Source organism: Rhinoraja longicauda, chromosome 43 (assembly GCF_053455715.1).
Source record: "Rhinoraja longicauda isolate Sanriku21f chromosome 43, sRhiLon1.1, whole genome shotgun sequence".
In the NCBI taxonomy this organism is placed as follows: domain Eukaryota; kingdom Metazoa; phylum Chordata; class Chondrichthyes; order Rajiformes; family Arhynchobatidae; genus Rhinoraja; species Rhinoraja longicauda.
The window spans coordinates 5,191,018-5,205,665 of NC_135995.1; the positions used below are offsets into that span (position 1 = coordinate 5,191,018).

Below are 14,648 nucleotides of genomic sequence, written 5' to 3' on the forward strand. Positions count from 1 at the left end.
AGGGAGGGAGGGAGGGAGGGAGGGAGTGTGGGAGGGAGGGGGAGGGGGAGGGAGGGAAGGAGGGTGGGAGGGAGGGAGGGAGGGAGGGAGTGTGGGAGGGAGGAAGGGAGGGAGGGAGGGAGGGAGGGAGGGAGGGAGGGAGGGAGGGAGGGAGGGAGGGAGGGAGGGAGGGAGGGGCGGTGAGGAGGGAGGGAGGGAGGGAGGGAGGGAGTGTGGAAGGGAGGGGGAGGGGGAGGGGAGGGAAGGAGGGTGGGAGGGAGGGAGAGAGGGAGGGAGGTAGGGAGGAAAGGGGAGGGAGGAAGGGATGGAGGGAGGGAGGGAGGGAGGGAGGGAGGAGGGAGGGAGGGAGGGAGGGAGGGAGGGAGGGAGGGAGGGAGGGAGGGAGGGAGGGAGGGAGGGAGGGAGGAGGGAGGGAGGAGGGAGGGAGGGAGGAAGGGAGGGAGGGAGGGGCGGTGAGGAGGGAGGGAGGGAGGGAGGGAGGGAGGGAGGGAGGGAGGGAGGGAGGGAGGGATGGAGGGAGGGGGGGGAGGGAGGGGCTGGGAGGGGGGAGGGAGGGAGGGAGGGAGGGAGGGAGGGAGGGAGGGAGAGAGGGGAGGGAGGGAGGGGTGGGAGGGAGGGAGGGAGGGAGGGGGGAGGGAGGGGAGGGAGGGAGGGAGGGGAGGGAGGGGCTGGGAGGGGGGAGGGAGGGAGGGAGGGAGGGAGAGAGGGGAGGGAGGGAGGGGAGGGAGGGAGGGAGGGATGGAGGGAGGGAGGGGCGGTGAGGAGGGAGGGAGGGAGGGAGGGAGGGAGGGAGGGAGGGAGGGGCGGTGAGGGGGGGGAGGGAGGGAGGGAGGGAGGGAGGGAGGGAGGGAGGGAGGGAGGGAGGGAGGGAGGGAGGGAGGGAGGGAGGGAGGGAGGGAGGGAGGGAGGGAGGGAGGGAGGGAGGGAGGGAGGGAGGGAGGGAGGGAGGGAGTGGCGGTGAGGAGGGGGGAGGGAGGGAGGGAGGGAGGGAGTGGCGGTGAGGAGGGGGGAGGGAGGGAGGGAGGGAGGGAGGGAGGGAGGGAGGGAGGGAGGGAGGGAGGGAGGGAGGGAGGGAGGGAGGGAGGGAGGGAGGAGGGAGTGGCGGTGAGGGGGGAGCATCACAATGTGTTCCTCTGCTCATGAGGGTTTAAATGCCTTTTGTTTCCACAGATGCCCCCAAGTCTGTTCTCCTGACCCTCTCTTCCAGCATGCCAACCCGTCGATGGATGCCTGTCTCACTCAGATGTGCAGTGGGGTCGAGTTATCCACCAGTCACCAGTTACAGGTGGTACAAGGCTTTGTCCAGATCATCGCGGATGGCTGAAACACCGACGCCAACATACAGCCTCGCCAATCCAGTGAAAGACACAGACTACTGGTGCCAAGCAGTCAATTCAGTCGGACCAACGGACTCCGAGAAAACCAAGCTGCCAGTTTACGGTTTGTAGCAGTTTAGTTCAGAGATACATCGCGGAAACAGGCCCTTCGGCCCACCGAGTCCGTGCCGACCAGCGATCGATCGCCCGTTCACACACTAGTTCTGTGTTTAGACAATAGACAATAGGTGCAGGAGGAGGCCATTTGGCCCTTCGAGACTGTACGCACCGCCATTCACTGAGATCATGGCTGATCGTCCACAATCAGTACCCCGTTCCTGCCCTCTTCCCATACCCCCTGACTCCGCTATCCTTAAGAGCTCTATCTAACTCTCTCTTGAAAGCATTCAGAGAATTGGCCTCCACTGCCTTCTGAGGCAGAGAATTCCACAGATTCACAACTCTCTGGGTGAAAAGGTTATTCCTCATCTCTCTTCTAAATGGCCGACCCCTTATTCTTAATCTGTGTGTGGCCCCTGGTTCTGGACTCCCCCAACATCGGGAACATGTTTCCTGCCTCTAGCGTGTCCAATCCCTTAATAATCTTATATGTTTCAATAAGATCCCCTCTCATCCTTCTAAATTCCAGTGTATACAAGCCCAGTCGCTCCAGTCTTTCAACGTACGACAGTCCCGCCATCCCGTGGATTAACCTGGTGAACCTACGCTGCACTGCCTCAATAGCAAGAATGTCCTTCCTTAGTTTCGAGATAGAGTCATCGAGTGATACCGGGTGGAAATAGGACCTTTGGCCCAACTTGCCCACACCGGCCAACATGTCCCAGCTACCTGCCCACGTTTGGCTCATATTCCCTCCAAACCTGTTTGTATCCATGTACCTGTCCAACTGTTTCTTAAATGTTGGGAGCAGTCCCCTTCGGCCCACCGAGTCCGTGCCGACCAGCGATCGCCCGTTCACACACTAGTTCTGTGTTTAGTTTTGAGATACAGCGCAGAAACAGGCCCTTCGGCCCACCGAGTCCGCGCTGACCAGCAGGTGCATGGCACAGGCAGTTTAATGTGGATAAGTGTGAGGTTGTCCACTTTGGTGGCGAGAACAGGAAGGCAGATTATTATCTGAATGGTGTCAAGTTAGGAAAAGGGGAAGTACAAAGAGATCTGGGTGTCCTTGTTCATCAGTCTCTGAAAGTAAGCGTGCAGGTACAGCAGGCAGTGAAGAAAGCTAATGACATGTTGGCCTTCATAACGAGAGGAGTTGAGTACAGGAGCAAAGAGGTCCTTCTGCAGTGGGTCAGGGCCCGAGCGAGACCGCACCTGGAGTACTGTGTGCAGTTCTGGTCTCCAAATTTGAGGAAGGACGTCCTTGCTATTGAGGGCGTGCAGCGTAGGTTCACCAGGTTAATCCCCGGAAAGGCGGGACTGTCGTACGTTGAAAGACTGGAGCGACTAGGCTTGTATACACTGGAATTTAGAAGGATGAGAGGGGATCCTATTGAAACATATAAGATTATTAAGGGGTTGGACACGTTAGAGGCTGGAACCATGTTCTCGATTTTGGGGGAGTCCAGAACCAGGGGCCACACACAGTTTAAGAATAAGGCGTCGGCCATTTAGAACGGAGATGAGGTAAATCTTTTCCACCCAGAGAGTTGTGAATGTGTGGGATTCTCTGCCACAGAGGGCAGTGGAGACCGATTCACTGGATAGATTTAAGAGAGAGTTAGATAGAGCTCTAGGGACTAGCGGAATGAAGGGATATGGGGAGAAGGCAGGCACGGGTTACTGATTGTGGATGATCAGCCATGATCACAATGAATGGCGGTGCGTACAGACTCGAAGGGCCGAGTGGCCTCCTCCTGCACCTATTGTCTATTGTCTGTTGTCTATTGTTTAGTGCACTGTGAGGCAGCAACTCTACCTGTGGCTCCTAGCTTTTGTCTGCATTTCTCTCACGCCGTCTCTGGTTTCTTCCAGAGGCCGCCGGCTGGGCGGTGTGGACCCCGGTCTCTGTCCGCTCCCGTGACGGAGGTTGCGTGACCATCCCGTGTCGCTTCCGTGTGCCCCAGGACAAGCGTGGTCCCTGGACCGGGATGTGGCTGAAAGACGACAACTTCCGCGGGACACGCGTGTACACCACCTCAGGCGGGAGTGGGGACAATTATAAACATCGTGTGCTCTTTGAGGGTAGCATGGAGGATCAGAACTGTTCCTTGATGCTCAAGGACCTAAGATCGGCGGACAGTGGCAAATACTTTTTCCGCCTTGAAGGCTCTGATAAATGGTCCGATCCCATCGGCTTGAATCTCTTGGTGTCAGGTGAGATAACACAGAAACATAGAAACACAGAAAATAGGTGCAGGAGGAGGCCATTTGGCCCTTCGAGCCAGCACCGCCATTCATTATGATTATGATTATGATTATGATTATGATTATGATTATGATTATGATTATGATTATGATTATGATTATGATTATGATTATGATTATGATTATGATTATGATTCTGATTCTGATTATGATTATGATTATGACACTGATTCTGATTCTGATTCCAATTATGAATATGATTATGATTATGATTATGATTATGATTATGATTATGATTATGATTATGATTATGATTATGATTACGATTATGATTATGACACTGATTCTGATTCTGATTCTGATTCCAATTATGAATATGATTATGATTATGATTATGATACTGATACCGATGCTGATTCCAATTATGATTATGATTATGATTCCGATCATGATCATGATTATGATTATGATTATGATCATGATCATGATCATTAGTATGATTATTATGATTATGATTATGATGATGACTACGATTTTGATTGTGATTCTGATTCTGATTCCGATTCCGATTCCAATTATGATTCCAATTCTGATTCTGATTCTGATTCTGATTCCGATTCTGATACTGATTCTGATTATGATTCCGATGTTGATTATGATTATGATTATGATTATGGTTATGATTATGATAATGATTCCAATTCCTATTCCGATTCTGATTCCGATTCCGATTCTGTTTCCGATTCTGATTCTGATTCCGATCCATCAGGAGAGCCGGAGATGCCGGAGATTGGTGACCCAGGACGGGTCGTGGTGGGGAAGGCGGTGTCTTTGACCTGCTCCCTGCACAGTTACTGCCTCGACGACGCTCCTCAATTCCTCTGGCACCCCGCTCCCCTCCGCCCTGCCGTGACCCTCGTGGTTTACCAGGATCAGCACTGGGTCCACTCCAGCACGGTGGAACATTTGCCCACGTACGAAGCAAGAGAGGTTTTGTGCGACGCCAGGTTTGGAAACGGGACATCATTCGTCCGAACAGCGAGAACACTGAAGGTCATGTGTAGGTCGCTCAAAACATAGCCCCTTCTGAATGTGTCTGTATGTGTCTGGCCTCTCACCTCCCTCTCCCTCTCCCTCTAACCCCCTCCCCTCCACTCCCTACACCCCCTCTCCCCGCCTCTGTAACCCTCTCCCCTCCACTCTCCTCCCCTCTCCCCGTCTCTGTAACCCCCTCCCCTCCCGCCCCTACACCCCCTATCCCCATCTCCTTAACCCCCTCCCCTCTGCTCCCCTCTCCTCCCCTCTCCTCTACACCCCATTTCCCCATCTCTGTAACCCCCTCACCTCTCCTCCCCTCACCCCGTCTCTGTAATCCCCTCCCCTCTCCTACACCACCTCTCCCCATTTCTGTAACCCCCTCCCCTCCCTTCCCCCCCCTCCTCCCCTCACCCCGTCTCAGTAATCCCCCCCTCTCCTACACCACCTCTCCCCGTTTCTGTAACCCCTTCCCCTCCCTTCCCCCCCCCTCCTCCCCTCTCCCCTTCTCTGTGACTCCCTTCCCCCCTCTCTCCGGCACCTACACCCATATCACGAGGATGTTGCCAGGACTCGAGGGGCCTGAGCTCCAGGGAGAGGTTGGGGCCTGGCTGGGACTCTGTTCCTTGGAGCGCAGGAGGATGAGGGGCGATCTTATAGAGGTGTACAAAATCACGAGAGGAATAGATCGGGTAGACGCACAGAGTCTCTTGCCCAGAGTAGGGGAATCGAGGACCAGAGGACACGGGTTCAAGGTGAGAGGGGGAAAGATTTAATAGGAATTTGAGGGGCAACCTTTCCACACAGAGGGTGGTGGGTGTATGGAACGAGCTGCCGGAGGAGGTAGTTGAGGCTGCGACTATCCCAACGTTTAAGAAACAGTTGGACAGATACATGGATAGGACGGGATTGGAGGGATATGGGCCAAACGCGGGCAGGTGGGACTAGTGTAGGTGGGGCATGTTGGCGGGTGTGGGCAGGAGGGACTAGTGTAGATGGGGCATGTTGGTCGGTGTGGGCAGGTGGGACTAGTGTAGATGGGGCATGTTGGTCGGTGTGGGCAGGTGGGACTAGTGTAGATGGGGCATGTTGGCCGGTGTGGGCAGGTGGGACTAGTGTAGATGGGGCATGTTGGCCGGTGTGGACAAGGTGGGACTAGTGTAGATGGGGCATGTTGGCCGGTGTGGGCAGGTGGGACTAGTGTAGATGGGGCATGTTGGCTGGTGTGGGCAGGTGGGACTAGTGTAGATGGGGCATGTGGGCCGGTGTGGGCAGGTGGGACTAGTGTAGATGGGGCATGTGGGCCGGTGTGGGCAGGTGGGACTAGTGTAGATGGGGCAGGTTGGCTGGTGTGGGCAGGTGGGACTAGTGTAGATGGGGCATGTTGGTCGGTGTGGGCAGGTGGGACTAGTGTAGATGGGGCATGTTGGCCGGTGTGGGCAGGTGGGACTAGTGTAGCTGGGGCATGTTGGTCGTTGTGGGCAGGTGGGACTAGTGTAGCTGGGGCATGTTGGCCGGTGTGGGCAGGTGGGACTAGTGTAGATGGGGCAGGTTGGCTGGTGTGGGCAGGTGGGACTAGTGTAGATGGGGCATGTTGGCCGGTGCGGGCAAGGTGGGACTAGTGTAGATGGGGCATGTTGGCCGGTGTGGGCAGGTGGGACTAGTGTAGATGGGGCATGTTGGCCGGTGTGGGCAGGTGGGACTAGTGTAGATGGGGCATGTTGGCCGGTGTGGGCAGGTGGGACTAGTGTAGATGGGGCATGTTGGCCGGTGTGGGCAGGTGGGACTAGTGTAGATGGGGCATGTTGGCCGGTGTGGGCAGGTGGGACTAGTGTAGATGGGGCATGTTGGCCGGTGTGGGCAGGTGGGACTAGTGTAGATGGGGCATGTTGGCCGGTGAGGGCAGGAGATCTGGGTGTCCTAGTGCATCAGTCACTGAAAGGAAGCATGCAGGTACAGCAGGCAGTGAAGAAAGCCAATGGAATGTTGGCCTTCATAACAAGGGGAGTTGAGTACAGGAGCAAAGAGGTCCTTCTGCAGTTGTACAGGGCCCTAGTGAGACCACACCTGGAGTACTGTGTGCAGTTTTGGTCTACTAATTTGAGGAAGGACGTCCTTGCTATTGAGGCAGTGCAGCGTAGGTTCACCACGTTAATACCTGGGATGGCGGGACTGTCGTATGTTGAAAGACCGGTAGCGACTGGGCTTGTATTCACTGGAATTTAGAAGGATGAGAGGGGATCTTATAGAAACTTATAAGATTATTAAGAGATTGGACAAGCTAGAGGCAGGAAACATGTTCCCAATGTCGGGGGAGTCTAGAACCAGGGGCCACACACGCAGTCTAAGTATAAAGGGGAGGCCGTTTAGAACAGAGTTGAGGAGATACCTTTTCACCCAGAGAGTTGTGAATGTGTGGAACTCTCTGCCACAGAGGGCAGTGGAGGCCGATTCACTGGATGGATTTAAGAGAGAGTTAGATAGAGCTGTAGGGGCTATGTTTCTGTGTTTCGATGCTGCCTGACCCGCTCAGTTACTCCAGCTGTTGTGATATCTCACCAATAAACTTTTTTGGTCATTCATTCATTCTTCTGTGTGTGTGCGTGTGTGTGCGTGTGTGTCTGTGTGTGTGCGTGTGTGTCTGTGTGTGTGTGTGTTTGTGTGTGTGTGTGTGTGTGTGTGTGTGTGTGTCTGTGTGTGTGTGTGTTTGTGTGTGTGTCTGTTTGTGTGTGTGTGTGTTTGTGTGTGTGTGTGTGTGTTTGTGTGTGTGTGTGTCTGTTTGTGTGTGTGTGTGTTTGTGTGTGTGTGTGTGTGTGTGTGTGTGTGTGTGTGTGTGTGTGTGTGTGTGTGTGTGTGTGTGTGTGTGCGTGTCTCTCTCTCTCTGTGTTCTCAGTCCAACCCCGTAACGTCACCGCCTCGCTGTGGGTGAACGGGATGAGAGGCCGCACGTTGAGGGAAGGGGACAGAGTCCGTCTCAGCTGCAGTTCCGTTGAAGCGTATCCACCAGTCCAGGTCTACACCTGGTACAAAAACGGAACTGAAATCCAAAAGAGAACGAGTCCCGACCTGGAATATTCGTCCATATCTTACCCGGACTTCGGGAAGTACGTGTGCCAAGCCACCAACACAGTGGGAAGCAGCCGATCGGATGAACTCACACTTAGGGGCAAGCGTGAGTATCCCCGCAGAGCACGTCATCCCGAGATAAAGTCCCACCCCATATGGATAAATGTGAGGTTGTCCACTTTGGTGGCAAGAACAGGAAGGCAGATTATTATCTGAATGGTGTCAAGTTAGGAAAAGGGGACGTACAACGAGATCTGGGTGTCCTTGTTCACCAGTCACCGAAAGTCAGCGTGCAGGTACAGCAGGCAGTGAAGAAAGCCAATGGCATGTTGGCCTTCAAGACAAGAGGAGTTGAGCATAGAAGCAAAGAGGTCCTTCTGCAGTTGTACAGGGCCCTAGTGAGACCGCACCTGGAGTATTGCCTGCAGTGTGCCTGGACTTTCAGAAAGCCTTTGATAAGGTCCCACATAGGAGATTAGTGGGCAAGATTAGAGCACATGGTATTGGAGGTAGGGTACTGACATGGATAGAAAATTGGTTGGCAGACAGGAAATAAAGAGTGGGGATAAATGGGTCCCTTTTAGAATGGCAGGCAGTAACTCGTGGGGTACCGCAAGGCTCAGTGCTGGGACCGCAGCTATTTACAATATATATTAATGACTTGGATGAAGGGATTAAAAGTAACATTAGCAAATTTGCAGATGATACAAAGCTGGGTGGTAGTGTGAACTGTGAGGAAGATGCTATGAGGTTGCAGGGTGACTTGGACAGGTTGTGTGAGTGGGCGGATGCATGGCAGATGCAGTTTAATGTGGATAAGTGTGAGGTTATCCACTTTGGTAGTAAGAATAGGAAGGCAGAGTATTATCTGAATGGTGTCAAGTTAGGAAAAGTGGACGTACAACGAGATCTGAGTGTCCTTGTTCATCAGTCACTTAACGTTAGCATGCAGGTACAGCAGGCAGTGAAGAAAGCTAATGGAATGTTGGCCTTAATGACAAGAGGAGTTGAGTATAGGAGCAAAGAGATCCTTCTGCAGTTGTACAGGGCCCTAGTGAGACCGCAAATTTGGTCTCCAAATTTGAGGAAGGACATTCTTGCTATTGAGGGAGTGCAGTGTAGGTTCACCAGGTTAATCCCCGGGATGGCGGGACTGTCGTACGTTGAAAGACTGGAGCGACTGGGCTTGTTTACACTGGAATTTAGAAGGATGAGAGGGGAACTTATTGAAACATATAAGATTATTAAGGGATTGGACATGCTAGAAGCAGGAAACATGTTCCCAATGTTGGGGGAGTCAAGAACCAGGGGCCACACACAGTTTAAGAATAAGGGTTAGGCCATTTAGAACGGAGATGAGGAAAAACTTTTCCAGTCAGAGAGTTCTAAATCTGTGGAATTCTCTGCCTCAGAAGGCAGTGGAGGCCAATTCTCTGAATGCATTCAAGAGAGAGCTAGATAGAGCTCTTAAGGATAGCGGAGTCAGGGGGTATGGGGAGAGGGCAGGAACGGGGTACTGATTATGAATGATCAGCCATGATCACGGTGAATGGCGGTGCGTACAGGCTCGAAGGACCGAATGGCCTCCTCCTGCACCTATTGTCTATTGACCCGAATTAAGGGCGGTCACGGTGGTGCAGCGGGTAGAGCTGCTGCCTCACGGCGCCAGAGACCCGGGTTCCATCCCGACCGCGGGCGCTGTCTGTACGGAGTTTGTGCGCACGTTCTCTCCCCGTGACCTGCGTGGGTTTTCTCCGGGCGCTCCGGTTTCCTCCCACACTCCAAAGACTAAAAGGGTTTGTAGGTTAATTGGCTTAGGTGAAAAATTATAAATTGTCCTCTAGTGTGTGTGTGTGTGTGTGTGTGTGTGTGTGTGTGTGCGCGTGCGCGTGTGCGCATGTGTGCGTGTGTGTGCGCGTGTGTGCGCGCGTGTGCGCGTGTGTGCGCGCGTGTGCGCGTGTGTGTGTGCGTGTGTGTGTGTGTGTGTGTGTGCGTGCGTGCGTGCGTGCGTGCGTGCGTGTGTGTGTGTGTGTGTGTGATAGTGTGTGTGTGCGGGGATCGCTGGTCGGCGCGGACTCGGTGGGCCGAAGGGCCTGTTTCCGCGCTGTATCTAAGAACTAAACATAGAACTAGTGCGGAAAAAGGCTTGCTTACTAATGCCCTCCCCTAATTCTAGAACAGCTTGTACTGGAGCCTACCAGGGAGAAGGCAATTCTAGATTTAGTGTTGTGTAATGATCCTGATCTGATAAGGGGACTCGAGGTAAAAGAGCCCTTAGGAAGCAGTGATCACAATGTGATAAGTTTTACTCTACAAATCGAGAGGGAGAAGGGAAAATCGGAAGTGTCAGTATTACAGTATAGCAAAGGGGATTACAGAGGCATGAGGCAGGAGCTGGCCAAAATTGACTGGAAGGAGGCCCTAGCAGGGAAGACGGTAGAACAGTAATGGCAGGTATTCCTGGGAATAATGCAGAGGTTGCAGGATCAATTTATCCCAAAGAGGAGGAAAGATTCCAAGGGGAGTAAGAGGCACCCGTGGCTGACAAGGGAAGTCAGGGACAGCATAAAAATAAAAGGGAAGAAGTATAACATAGCAAAGAAGAGTGGGAAGACAGAGGATTGGGACTCTTTTAAAGAGCAACAGAAGATGACTAAGAAGGCAATACGGGGAGAAAAGATGAGGTACGAGGGTAAACTAGCCAATAATATAAAGGAGGATAGCAAAAGCTTTTTTAGGTACGTGAAGAGGAAAAAAATAGTCAAGGCAAATGTGGGTCCCTTGAAGACAGAAGCAGGGGAATTTATTATGGGGAACAAAGAAATGGCAGACGAGTTGAACCGGTACTTTGGATCTGTCTTCACTAAGGAAGATACACACAATCTCCCAGATGTTCTAGGGGCCGGAGATCCTAGGGTGACAGAGGAACTGAAGGAAATCCACATTAGGCAGGAAATGGTGTTGGGTAGACTGATGGGACTGAAGGCTGATAAATCCCCAGGGCCTGATGGTCTGATTCCCAGAGTACTTAAGGAGGTGGCTCTAGAAATTGTGGACACATTGGTGATCATTTTCCAATGTTCTATAGATTCAGGATCAGTTCCTGCGGATTGGAGGGTAGCTAATGTTATCCCACTTTTTAAGAAAGGAGGGAGAGAGAAAACGGGAAATTATAGACCAGATAGACTAACATCAGTGGTGGGGAAGATGCTGGAGTCAATTATAAAAGACGAAATTGCGGAGCATTTGGATAGCAGTAACAGGATAGCGGAGTCAGGGGGTATGAGGAGAAGGCAGGAACGGGGTACTGATTGAGAATGATCAGCCATGATCACAGTGAATGGCGGTGCTGGCTCGAAGGGCCGAATGGCCTCCTTCTGCACCTATTATCTATTGTCTATTGTCTATTTACTGGTGCCCTCCCCTAATTCTCTATTTACCTCTAGTCCCAGCCTCAACTACCTCCTCCGGCAGCTCGTTCCATACACCCACCACCCTCTGTGTGGAAAAGTTACCCCTCAGATTCCCATTAAATCTCCCCCCCCCTTCTCACCTTCAACCCATGTCCTCTGGTCCTCGATTCCCCTACTCTGGGCAAGAGACTCTGTGCGTCTACCCGATCTATTCCCCTCGTGATATTGTACACCTCTATAAGATCGCCCCTCATCCTCCTGCGCTCCAAGGAATAGAGTCCCAGCCTGGCCCCAACCTCTCCCTGTAGCTCAGGCCCCTCGAGTCCTGGCAACATCCTCGTGAATCTTCTCCGCGCCCTTTCCAGCTCGACGACATCCTTCCTTCAGCAGGACGACCAAAACTGAACACACTGCTCCAAATGAGGTCTCACCAGCGTCACAGGGCAATGCAGGTTTAAACCGAAGATGGGCACAAGATGCTGGAGTAACATAACAAGAGGAGTTGAGTACAGGAGTACTCAAGAGGTCCTTCTGCAGTTGTACAGGGCCTTGGTGAGACCGCACCTGGAGTACTGTGTGCAGTTTTGGTCTCCTAATTTGAGGAAGGACGTCCTTGCTATTGAGGCAGTGCAGCGTAGGTTCACCAGGTTAATCCCCGGGATGGCGGGACTGTCGTACGAGGAAAGATTGGAAAGACTGGGGCTTGTATTCATTGGAGTTTAGAAGGATGAGAGGGGGATCTTATAGAGAGACGTGTAAAATTATAAAAGGACCGGACAAGCTAGATGCAGGAAACATGTTTCCAACGTTGGGGGAGTCCAGAACCAGGGGCCACACACACACAGTCTAAGAATAAAGGGGAGGCCGTTTAAAACTGAGGTGAGAAAGAAACTTTCCCACCCAGAGAGTTGTGAATGTGTGGGATTCTCAGCCACAGAGGGCAGTGGAGGCCGATTCACTGGATGGATTTAAGAGAGAGTTAGATAGAGCTCTAGCGGCTAGTGGAATCAAGGGATATGGGGAGAAGGCAGGCACGGGTTACTGATTGTGGACGGTCAGCCGCGATCACAGTGAATGGCGGTGCTAGGCTCAAAGGGCCGAATGGCCTCCTCCTGCACCTATTAACCTGCACCTATTTTCTATGTTTCTATGTTTCCAAAGACGAGCGGGTTTGTAGGTTAATTGGTGTCTGTAAATTGTCCCCCAGTGTGTATGTTTGTGTGTGTGTGTGTGTGTGTGTGTGTGTGTGTGTGTGTGTGTGTGTGTGTGTGTGTGTGTGCGTGTCTGTGGGGGATAGTGTTAGTGTGCGGGGATCGCTGGTCGGCATGGACTCGGTGGGCCGAAGGGCCTGTTTCTGCGCTGTGTCTCTAAACTAATTTGACCTTAAACCGTGTTGACTGTCCCTAATGAACCAGGGTGGGTAGGAGGGAGCAGCCACACTGAGGGAGGGAGGGAGAGAGAGAAAGAGAGAGAGGGAGAGAGAGAGGGAGGGATTTGAGAGGGAGGGAGTGAGGGAGGGAGGGAGGGAGGGATGAGGGAGGGAGCTTGTGTGTGTGTGTCTAATGCTGGCTGCCCTTGTCGTTTCAGATAAGCCCCAGGGCGTCTACATTGAGTCCCGTGTCAATGATGTGCAGGTCGGGGGGGCGGTGAACAACGTGAACATGTATGGCAGGCTGAGCCTGACGTGTGCTAGCCGTGTGAGTGATCCTCCCGTGAGCGGATACTCCTGGTACCGCAACGGCCGTGGGTACAGGTGGGCCCAGAGTCTGGTGTTTGACAGAATCACCCCAGAACAAGCGGGTCTGTATCGCTGTACAGCCGAGAACGAGATTGGCAGTGTGAGCTCAGAGACCATCACTGTTAACGTGTTGGGTGAGTATTCCCCATCATCCCTTGCAGAGTTGCCAACCGTCCCGTATTAGCCGGGACATCCCGTATCTTGGGCTAAATTGGTATGGACCGCCCTTGTCCCGTATTAGGCCTGGGGCGCTACGGACAGTGTAGGCCCAGACACTGTGGGCCGGGTGGCGATATAGGCCCGACGCTGTAGGCCCGTACAGTTCCGGCCCGGGGAGTGTAGGCCCAGAAGATGTAGACCCGGACAATGTAGGCATGGACTGTGTAGGCCCAGAAGATGTAGGCCCGGACACTGTGGGCCCGGACGCTGTAGGCCCAGACGCTGTAGGCCCGGACACTGTAGGCCCGGGCACTGTGGGCCCAGGGGGCGCTGTAGGCCCAGACGCTGTTGGCCCAGATGCTGTAGGCCCGACAGTGTAGGCCCGGACGGTGTAGGCCCGGACGCTGTAGGACTGGATGCTGTTGGCCCGGACACTGTGGGCCGGGTGGCGCTGCAGGCCCAGACACTGAAGGCACGGACTGTGTAGGCCCGGACAGTTCCCGCCTGGTCTGTATAGGCCCAGACAATGTAGGCCCGGACACTGTAGGCCCGGACACTGTGGGCCAGGGGGGCGCTGTAGGCCCGGACGCTGTAGGCCTGGACGCTGTAGGCCTGGACACTGTAGGCCCGGACGCTGTAGGCCCAGATGCTGTAGGCCTGGACACTGTAGGCCTGGACGGTGTAAGCCCAGAGCGGGATTGTAGGCCCGGACGCTGTAGGCCCGGACGATTTAGGCCCGGACGCTGTAGGCCCGGATGCTGTAGGCCCGGACAGTGTGGGCCGGGGGGCGCTGAATGCCTGGATGCTGTAGGCCCGGACAGTGTAGGCCTGGACAGTGTAGGCCTTAAAGCTGTACGCCGGGACACTGTAGGCCCGGACACTATGGGCCAGAGGGAGCTATAGGCCCGGACACTGTTGGCCCGGACACTGTTGGCCCAGACGCTGTAGGCCCGGACACTGTGGGCCGGGTGGCACTGTAGGCCCAGACAGTGGCGCTGTAGGCCCGGACAGTTCCGGCCAGGACAATGTAGGCCCAGATGATGTAGGGCCGGGCACTGTAGGCCCGGACACTGTGGGCACAGATGCTGTAGGCCTGGACGCTGTAGGCCCGGATGCTGTAGGCCCGGACACTGTAGGTCCAGACGGTGTAAGCCCGGATTCTGTAGGCCCGGACGTGTAGGCCCAGACACTGTAGGTCTGGACAGTGTAGTCCCAGACGGTGTAAGCCCGGACGCTGTAGGCCCGGACACTGTGGGCCGGTTGGCGCTGTCAGCCCGGACGCTGTAGGCCCGGACAGTTCCAACCCGGACAGTGTAGGCCCAGACGATGTAGGCCTGGACACTGTAGGCCCGGACACTGTAGGTCTAGACACTGTGGGCCAGGGGGGCGCTGTATGCCCGGACACTGTAGGCCCGGATGCTGTAGGCCCGGATGCTGTAGGTCCGGACAATTCCGGCCCGGACAGTATAGGCCCAGACACTGTTGGCCCTGACGCTGTACGCCCGGACACTGTACGCCCGGACACTGTGGGCCAGTGTGGCGCTGTAGGCCCAGACACTGTAGGCCCAGACACTGTAGGCCCAGACACTGTAG

General features: G+C 54.3%; 1 protein-coding gene across 1 annotated transcript in view; it reads left to right on the forward strand.

Annotated features, from left to right (window-relative positions):
* LOC144612191 (B-cell receptor CD22-like) overlaps positions 1-14,648 on the forward strand; it is an 88,076-nt gene that overhangs the window by 45,030 nt on the left and 28,398 nt on the right. The window contains exons 4-8 of the mRNA XM_078431749.1: positions 1,171-1,440; positions 3,312-3,653; positions 4,414-4,704; positions 7,573-7,851; positions 12,746-13,030. Of these exons, the coding sequence (XP_078287875.1) occupies positions 1,171-1,440; positions 3,312-3,653; positions 4,414-4,704; positions 7,573-7,851; positions 12,746-13,030 (1,467 nt within the window). The remainder of the gene's footprint in view (positions 1-1,170; positions 1,441-3,311; positions 3,654-4,413; positions 4,705-7,572; positions 7,852-12,745; positions 13,031-14,648) is intronic.